Here is a 10,126-nt window from a genome sequence, read left to right as displayed (position 1 = left end):
TCCATGTTTTCTGGACTCATTCCTGCGGTGCTCTATTGAGAAGATGGCTGCATCTTTCATTCAAATCTTGCTCATTGCAGCTTTAAAGTCAGCAGCTTCAATATTACACGCCTAACAAGTTCCTTCTGCTTAGCTTAGCCACTTCAGCTGTCCTGAGCCAAATTGGAGCCAGACATAGATATTCAAATTTCATTATCAAAGATATTCTCAAAGAAGATGTCAGAGATGTTTGAACACATGTTGTACTGTATGATAGAGACCATATCATATAACTTGTCTTTTTCTGCTGGCAGGTGATATCTGAGCACAGTTATGGAGACGTCCAGCAGAGTCTAGAGGAGCTCCAGCAACAAAACCAACTCCAGACCCTTCTGCCCGGCCCGTCTTCCCCCAGGTCCAGACACCGTGGGGCCCAGGGAGTTCTGCCCCAGCCCGAGCCGGAGGAGGACCCAGAGCCCTTCATCTTGGACCTGAGGAATTTCCCAGACTTGGCTAACGCAGACATGGGCTCGCACAACCCCAACATCCAGGTATGATTTAGATTTAGTCAAGGAGAAACCGGTTTTGAAAAGTGAAGCCAGTGACTTAAACCTTCATTGTTTATAATGGACAGCAAAATAAGTCTAATTGTATGGAATGATCTTACGTGTCACTTGATTTATGACCTCAGTAAACACTTTCCTAATGAGTTGATGGTCTCATCACTAGTTTCAAGTCTTCTTCAATACAGCATGATGTTCATTGTGTACATTGTGTTCCCATTTCAAGTAAAATAGACGATAAAGTACACTATGGTTTGGGGCGTGATTGACAGGTCGCCTGTCCAGTGATCGCACAGCTCACCGATCACGGACCAATAGCAGGTGGCGCTGCAGTTCTGTGGGAAACCCCTGGTCTTGCGTTAGCTGCTTCTGGCTCCAAATAACCAAGATGGCGGCGACGGTGAAAATGCCAAACTCGAGGCTTATAATGGGAGTTCACAAACCAATGGGTGACGTCACGGGTCGCTACATCCATATTTATTATACAGTCTATGGATTTAGCTCACTCTGCTCGTAGCATCAAGGGCTCATATCTCACTCTGCTCGTAGCATCAAGAGCTCATATCTCACTCTGCTCGTAGCATCAAGGGCTCATATCTCACTCTGCTCGTAGCATCAAGAGCTCATATCTCACTCTGCTCGTAGCATCAAGAGCTCATATCTCACTCTGCTCGTAGCATCAAGCGCTCATATCTCACTCTGCTCGTAGCATCAAGAGCTCATATCTCACTCTGCTCGTAGCATCAAGGGCTCATATCTCACTCTGCTCGTAGCATCAAGGGCTCATATCTCACTCTGCTCGTAGCATCAAGAGCTCATATCTCACTCTGCTCGTAGCATCAAGAGCTCATATCTCACTCTGCTCGTAGCATCAAGAGCTCATATCTCACTCTGCTCGTAGCATCAAGGGCTCATATCTCACTCTGCTCGTAGCATCAAGAGCTCATATCTCACTCTGCTCGTAGCATCAAGAGCTCATATCTCACTCTGGTCGTAGCATCAAGCGCTCATATCTCACTCTGCTCGTAGCATAATCTCACTCTGCTCATAGCATCAAGCGCTCATATCTCACTCTGCTCGTAGCATCAAGAGCTCATATCTCACTCTGCTCGTAGCATAATCTCACTCTGCTCATAGCATCAAGCGCTCATATCTCACTCTGCTCGTAGCATCAAGAGCTCATATCTCACTCTGCTCGTAGCATAATCTCACTCTGCTCATAGCATCAAGCGCTCATATCTCACTCTGCTCGTAGCATCAAGCGCTCGCTCATATCTCACTCTGCTCGTAGCATCAAGCGCTCATATCTCACTCTGCTCGTAGCATCAAGCGCTCGCTCATATCTCACTCTGCTCGTAGCATCAAGAGCTCATATCTCACTCTGCTCGTAGCATCAATGACTCATATCTCACTCTGCTCGTGCGCTCATATCTCACTCTGCTCGTAGCATCAAGGGCTCATATCTCACTCTGCTCGTAGCATCAAGAGCCATCCCTCTATATCTCTCCCTTCATACCTCCCATCCCTCTATATCTCTCCCTTCATACCTCCCATCCCTCCATACAGCTGGTTTGAGTCAGAGCAGCATCTTAAATTACCCCCATGCAAGACCTTTAACAGTGGGGAGCTTCAAGTTGTCCATGAGCCTCAGACATCTACACGGGGTTGAGAGAAATAGCATCAAAAGAGAGGGGGGGGTGAGAAAAGAAAAAAGCACAACAGCCAAATGTAAAAGGTCAAAAGTAACTGTATTAGTTTAACGAGATCCTTTTTCAATGTGACTGCAGGTTCAAATCCTTGCCAAGAGGCCTTTAAATCCAAAGTACAAAGAGAAGTTGAGTTCTAACTTGTGGATTTGGGCAGAAATGAAGTTAGACTGTGGGAGAAATAACATGAGAAGGCCACTTATCCAGATATCAAAAAGTTCTCTATATTAAGGAAAATGGGTCTACCATCCGAGTGGGACTAGACCCATCCTCCGTATGGCCCCGACAAACTTATGCCTTTTCTTCTGCAGCCAGCGGTGACTATCCTGTGCAGGTTTTATTTCTACCTTATTATGTCAACTGGAATTCACTGGTGTGGAGGGTCAGAACCTTCACTGGTGTGGAGGCTCAGAACCTGCCTGGTGTGGAGGGTCAGAACCTTCACTGGTGTGGAGGCTCAGAACCTGCCTGGTGTGGAGGGTCAGAACCTGCCTGGTGTGGAGGCTCAGAACCTGCCTGGTGTGGAGGGTCAGAACCTTCACTGGTGTGGAGGCTCAGAACCTGCCTGGTGTGGAGGGTCAGAACCTTCACTGGTGTGGAGGCTCAGAACCTGCCTGGTGTGGAGGGTCAGAACCTTCACTGGCGTGGAGGCTCAGAACCTGCCTGGTGTGGAGGGTCAGAACCTTCACTGGTGTGGAGGCTCAGAACCTGCCTGGTGTGGAGGGTCAGAACCTTCACTGGTTTGGAGGCTCAGAACCTGCCGAGCGCGTGAACTGGACAAAACCGTTGTAAAATCTGGATTGACATGCAAAAATGTGTAATGTGTAACTTTAGTGATCCCCGGTTGGTTGTTGCAGCAGCTCAATAGTAATAGGATACAGCTAAGACAATTGAATATAATTAACAGTAGTGCAAATGTGGGTTGTACAAACAACAATACACAAGCAACAATTTCAACACTAAACATGGTATGAAGAGTATGAGAAAGAGTTTGGTTTGCAGCATTACTAGGGTGTGCCAAATGGCAGCAATCTATAAGCAGTTCATAGTTTCCAGATAAATAGGTGTACAGAAAGCCATATAAAATATATAGGTGTGCATTGTAAAATGATGTTCACCTGATCAGTATAGAGGTGTACATCAAATTTACAAAATGTTCCAATTTCGATGTGCGTCTCTCTAAACGTCTCTCTCTACTTTGTGTCGTTTTCATTGTGATGTCATAAATCAATTGTGACATGCCTGTGGCTCAGCTGGTAGAACGCGTACCATTAAAGGATGGTTTTACCGGTAATCAACCCACTTTGTATCATTAATAATCTGGGTAATATAAGCACATGGGCAGTGTTTACCTTCTCTCTCTGTTTTGCTCATGGAGATCTCCCATTTCCTCCTCTGCCAAAGCGCTCCGTTGTGACGTGTTTTACGTCACAAGGCGTCAGAACGGAGCTGCGGAAGTTCTGCTGGAGAGGCAGAATCTGCTCCGAGGGCGAGTGGTGCTGTTATTGTTTCTTTTGATTTTTTTTAAGTATGGAGAATCGCATTGAAAGCCTTAACGAGCCTTAATGACTTGCAGCTGGTGGGGGCGGAGTTTCTGCAGACAGGAGCAGTGAGCATTTTCTCTGTGAGGTATTAAACAGAGAGAGAAGGTAAAACACTGCCCATGTGCTTATGGGTTGATTACCGGGGTTCAAATCCGACCTGCAGTCATTTGCCGTCTCCCTGCTTTCCTGTCACTGTCTAGCACAAACTGTACTGTCCTATCAAATAAAGGCAAAATGGCATCAAACAAAAACAATGGTAGAAAATAAATGGTGTCTCCCTCCATGGCATAATGAAGCCCATTTTGATGGCTTCTAGATGATATCGGGTCTCAAAAAGTTGTGAAGAGCCTCTTGGGATCTAGCTTTGACAGTGACGGCTGCCATTTATTCTCGTCGGCGTGTCATTTGTCCGAGTGAGCAGCAGATAGCTAAGGGGGCGGGGCTTAGCGATAGATCAATTGGCTCTCCTCTCTCATTCGGCTTAAAGCCAAAATATTTTCCTTCTCTGGAGCTGGAGCTGACACGTGTATGTGATGGCATTCACCTGTGTCACAGGCTTCATTCAGCTGCCTGCTGCTGCTAAACACTCACACATGCCTGTTTCAACAATGGGGTGTCAGTCAGTGAGTGAGTGAGTCAGTAAGCCCCTGAGACTCTTCTAAGCCGGCCCTACTGGGTCCGGCAAAAAAGTAGTGTTATGCCAGGATCAGACTACACGATATTTTTTGTCGTTCACGATGTCACCATGTCAGACGAGGCCATCATACTGCCATCAATTCGTGACATGTCTTGGTCGGGAGACTGGCCACACTACAAGTGTATTCTCGCTTAACACCGACAGAGCATCGTATGCCACCGTCATCACGTCGTCTGCTGTCGTCAGCGAGTTCACAGGTCGTCGGGGAGGCGGACCTGTGAACGAAATCTCCCAGCATGCATTGAGGCCACTACATTGACAAGAAATAGCAACCAAATCAGCCTAAATAGGCTAAAGTGGTAGATAGAAATAATGTTTATGTTAGCACAACATGCAATTGTAAAACATTTCAATATTGGGCAAAATAAAACATTGAAATCCAAACACAACCCTATGTGAAACATGTATGTAATCCAGGTGCTATATATATCCCTTGCAGAATTAACGTTATTTGGATGAGTGACAGGCTCTACTGTGATGCACTGTGATGTCCGCTCCAGCCTCCAACTTACTTCATGTGCACGCCCACTATTTTCTTGCCAGCTGCTGCGAGACGAGAAGGAAGAGACACGAACATGCAGCCGACTCTGCTGAGCTCATGTTATTTGTAGTGAGCAATGCCCATTGCCCAGGCGTTTAAACGCAAATTAAAACACCCTGGCCTTTTTATCTCTTTTATTCTTTTGAGCGGAGCGGAGCGGTGAGTGCGAGCGGGTGAAATCTGTATCGAGCGGGGAGCGGTCTCCCCAGGACCTGTCTTCCGGGGTGTCACACTAGGCGAAACCATGTCCAAAAGACTGACATGCCAGTCTTTTCGTCAGGGCGTCGTGAGGCGTCCTAGACGTCCCGACTGGTCCCGACGCTGGTCTTTGATTATGTCACACTACAAGAGGTGAAGACGGCCGATCGTCGTCCCCGACGGTCATATTCGGGCCCGACGCTGAAAATCTGTCGCGCACGACCAAATCGGTCTAATATCGGGCTGAATTTGTGTAGTGTGAACCAGGCATAAGAAAAAAATGCCACACAGCAGCCATTTTTTAACCTTTATTTATACAGGGGGAGTCTCACTGAGAGCAATGCTCTCTTTTTCAGGACCAACCCGTCACAGAGATAAATGGATTTTCCCTGCATTTCCTGCATTCCTGATGACATCATCACTGAGGGCATCACTCACTGAACTCTGTCTGTCTGAATCCATTTATCTCCGCAACAGGTTTTCCATTTTCCCAAATTTAAGCTGTTTATTTTTGGCAAGTCTGCACAGAGTTGTGACATGCGTATAGACTAGTTTTCTATAATTAAAGGACAGGTCAGTGGTGGCCCAACGGTTAGAGAAGCGAGCCACTGAGGTGCCCTTGAGCAAACCCCAACTCCAACGGCTCCAGGGGAGCTGCTCAGTGGCCAGCAGATCAGACTGTGGTTACACTGGTCAGGTTCCAGGTGTGAATGTGAACAAGGTGCTCCTGAAAAAGAGAGCATTGCTCTCAGTGAGACTCCCCCTGTAAAAAGAAAAAAAAGGGGGGAAACTGCACTTTTAGAGGAGGTTTGCGTCATTACGTGCTCCGTTATATTGTTTAGAGCTAGCTGTGGTGATGAGTGTGTTACAGTCAGATGTCGTTAGAAACTCTGATTGAAAAAGACGAATAGAGGAATACCAAGAGAAAGGAAGAGAGACGTGCCTTCTGCGCGTCTCTCTCTGTTGTCTTTGATTCAGCGTCATGATGTAATCTCTGTCTTCAGCTGCTGGTTCGTCTGTATAAACAGATGCAGTCGGGAACATATAAGCAGCATGGGTTGTGTCTAGACCTGTGTAGCGAGAGAGAGACACTTATCAGTTTATCCTTCTATCTCTCTATCCTTTCCATCGACCCCACTCCATCCACCCCCCTCCATCCACCCCCCTCCATCCCTGCCCCTCCAATGCACAATGACCCTGAATCATACTGACCCTGATTCATAATGACCCTGATTCATAATGACCCTGATTCATACTGACCCTGATTCATAATGACCCTGATTCATACTGACCCTGATTCATACTGACCCTGATTCATACTGACCCTGATTCATAATGACCCTGATTCATACTGACCCTGATTCATAATGACCCTGATTCATACTGACCCTGATTCATAATGACCCTGATTCATAATGACCCTGATTCATACTGACCCTGATTCATACTGACCCTGATTCATAATGACCCTGATTCATACTGACCCTGATTCATAATGACCCTGATTCATACTGACCCTGATTCATAATGACCCTGATTCATACTGACCCTGATTCATAATGACCCTGATTCATAATGACCCTGATTCATACTGACCCTGATTCATAATGACCCTGATTCATAATGACCCTGATTCATACTGACCCTGATTCATAATGACCCTGATTCATAATGACCCTGATTCATAATGACCCTGATTCATAATGACCCTGATTCATAATGACCCTGATTCATACTGACCCTGATTCATAATGACCCTGATTCATACTGACCCTGATTCATACTGACCCTGATTCATACTGACCCTGATTCATAATGACCCTGATTCATAATGACCCTGATTCATAATGATCCTGATTCATAAAGGGGGCGTCATATAAACATGCTCATTCTCCTTCCAAAGTTGCCATTTATCAATTTCAGAGATGGGAAGTAACTAAGTAGAAATACTTTGTTACTGTACTTAAGTAGGATTTTCAGGTATCTGTACTTTACGGAGTATTTTTTCTGACAACGTTTTACTTTTACCCCCTACATTTTAACACAAATATCTGTACTTTCTACTCCATACCTTTTCAAAGCAGGCTAGTTTACTTTAGTTTTAATGCACGACAGACAAAAACGATATAACGTTGTTTGTCTGTCTCTCTCGTCTCGCGCTCTCCCAGCTTTTCCGCTTCAGCTCCGGCGCTGCCGATGGATGATATTGGAAAAAGATAGCCCACTGGCCTCCACCCATCAGTTAGTCTCTTAGAACAGACGAGTTGGCTTCCGCAATTTTCAAATGCTTCCGCCATACCGTCTGTACTTCGTGGGGGAGAATCATGCACCAACCGGAATGGGAAGCAGAAAGGCGGGTCTTCCGCTCATTAGTCCAATCAGAATGTTTTTTTCGTGGACACACGTGCCGTGATTGGTCGGATTTTGTCGAACTTCCTTCCAGTCTGAAGGTTTTTTCCCCAACTTCCTTGTGCATGTTCTGGGGGTGTAACGTACAGACTGTGTATAGCTGCATTCGCCGGATGTAGATGAGACAGTCTGTTTTAAGAGACTACCCATCAGTACACGTGTTCTATGCCTTTCCTTCTGTCAGGTGACCATCGAGGTGGTGGACGACGCACAGACCGAGACAGAGATGGAGATGGACTTGGCCAAGGAGAGCCAGCGTAACGACTGGTCAGTGTCTTCCTCGGAGTGGGCCAGCAACCACAAGAAGCTGTTCTGGCCACTCTTCTGGGAGTACCCCGAGCAGGCGGAGAACGGCCTGGGCCAAGCCAGCCTGGAGGAGCACACTGAGGACTACAACTACCATCCAGAAGAGCCTGTCCTCAGCGGCGTGGGAGGAGACTGGGGTGGTCACTGGAACAAAGAATGGGACACCAAGGACAACTACGGTAAGGATTCTCTCAGAAGCCCAAAACAACAGCGCTTTGAGTTTGATTCATACTAGACTACATACATTCTAGGGTGGAGACTCTGGAGCCTTTACATACATGTGTCAAAGCCCTCGCCGAGGGCGGTCGAGGCCGTGCGGGCGAGGCCGGCCGTGCCGACAGGCTCGCCAATTGAAAACTAGTCAGATCTGAATGCCACTTGTAAAATTGCCTTTTTCACTGCTCAACGTTAGTGCGACCACTATTTTGACTGGTGGCTTTTGGGCGATGTAACAAGCGCTCACTTTTTGGCACATTGCCACCCCATGTTATCTCCTGAATAATGCATTGAAGGTTTTTCATGGAGTGGAGAATTGCTTTCTGAAATATATTTCTGATGTAGTCTACATTGAAAAATGTAATTCAAAGTTTGTCTCGCATAAACACTGTGATTGCTGGCTGCAGGCTGCAGACTGTAGTATGCAACACGTCTCCACCCCCCCCCCCCCCTCCTCCCAACAGTCTCTAGTCCAGGGGTGGGCAAACCCAGAGAAAGAAACCCAGATTGTTGCCGGGGGCCGAACAAATATTGTCATGCCATAACCCATGGATGGGCAACTTTGATAATAGAGAGGGCCACAAAAAAAAATCCTTGGATTTTGGGGCATTTGAAGCCAGGTTTAGAGGAATAACTCATTTTTAATTAACAGTTGTGATGTCATTATTCAGTCTTAAACACCAATATTTGATCCTTTTCTCACTCACTCTTATGTCACCACCTGCTCTACCTGCAGGGCCAATTCGAATTTCCACTCGCAAAAATGTTTTCCTTGAAATAAACCAGAATATGAGTGGGTTAATTTAAGCATAAGTATCAGTAAGTGGCCCGGGATTCTCAAAGCCTGTGTTGAGGGTCACACAAGAACGAAAATGCACTCTTGAAGCTAAATAAATCCAAAACCAACAAGTTAATTATTTTAATTTCTACTTCAATGTAGAACAGTCATTTCTTACACATGAGATTACTTTTAGCCTTTTAGTCCTAAAGATTATTGAAAGATATTCCATATTCCAGACTGAAATGTTATAACAGAAGTGGAGTATTGGCCAGAATGACATGAACATTTGGAAACGTATTCAGCGTGTATCTTGCATGTTGCGTTCAGGTGCATTGTACTTTTTTTTTTTTTTTTTTGCAATTCCATCGCGGGCCACACAGGGGGCGCCGGCAGGGCCACATGCGTATGTTGCCCATGTGTGCTCTAGTCCCTATACCAGAACATTTTCCTCATGTTTAGAAACAACAATCCGTCATATCTGGAAGGGTAACTCCGGGAAATACCTGGACCTGATTTAACGGGCACAGTCATGTTTGGAAATGGCATAAGTCAAGTCAAATCAAGTCAAGTTTATTTGTATAGCACATTTCATACACAGAGGCAATTCAAAGTGCTTCACATAAAATGGTTGACAGGAAAATAAAAGAATAAAAGAAGAGAATAAAATGGACATTTAAAAGCATCACAACAAAACTTTAAAAAAGAGTATAAAAAGTGCATTAAGCAACAGGCGCAGCAGTTGCAAAAAGAGCTAAAAACTTATAGAGGACTCATTGGGTTTGCATAATAGCTGTCAGCAGTTAAAAGGGACGGCAAACATAAAAGTCTTTAGTCTATTTTTAAAAGTAAGTAAGGTTGGGGCAGATCTGAGGATATGATAAGTGTGTGTGTGGGGGGAGGGCTCATGCTAGCAGTAACCTGTCTGAAGATGTTTTTGTGCTGTTGACTTGCTTGTCTGAGTTTGGAGTGAGGGGTGGGCACCACTCACACACACACACACACACCACACACACACACACACACACACACACACACACACACTGTGTGCGCACACAGTCTCCCTCCCTCATGATGTAATTTATGATAGGGTCTGCTATCTCAAGGCCCACTAGATAAACATGTCCAACAGCCCCCAAGCCACACACACTCACATAAACACACGCACGTATGCATACACACACCACAC

At 45.8% G+C, this 10,126-nt stretch overlaps 1 protein-coding gene across 1 annotated transcript in view; it reads left to right on the top strand.

Annotated features, from left to right (window-relative positions):
- ism2a (isthmin 2a) overlaps nucleotides 1–10,126 on the top strand; it is a gene marked incomplete at its 3' end in the record, with an annotated part of 46,769 nt that overhangs the window by 13,726 nt on the left and 22,917 nt on the right. Inside the window, exons 2-3 of the mRNA XM_083632453.1 lie at nucleotides 294–530; nucleotides 7,822–8,122. Coding sequence (XP_083488579.1) covers nucleotides 294–530; nucleotides 7,822–8,122 — 538 coding nt within the window. The remainder of the gene's footprint in view (nucleotides 1–293; nucleotides 531–7,821; nucleotides 8,123–10,126) is intronic.

Source organism: Poromitra crassiceps, assembly GCF_964638095.1.
Source record: "Poromitra crassiceps genome assembly, chromosome: 3".
In the NCBI taxonomy this organism is placed as follows: domain Eukaryota; kingdom Metazoa; phylum Chordata; class Actinopteri; order Beryciformes; family Melamphaidae; genus Poromitra; species Poromitra crassiceps.
Note: the sequence above shows the minus strand (reverse complement) of the source record. Positions and strands in the feature narration are given on the sequence as shown.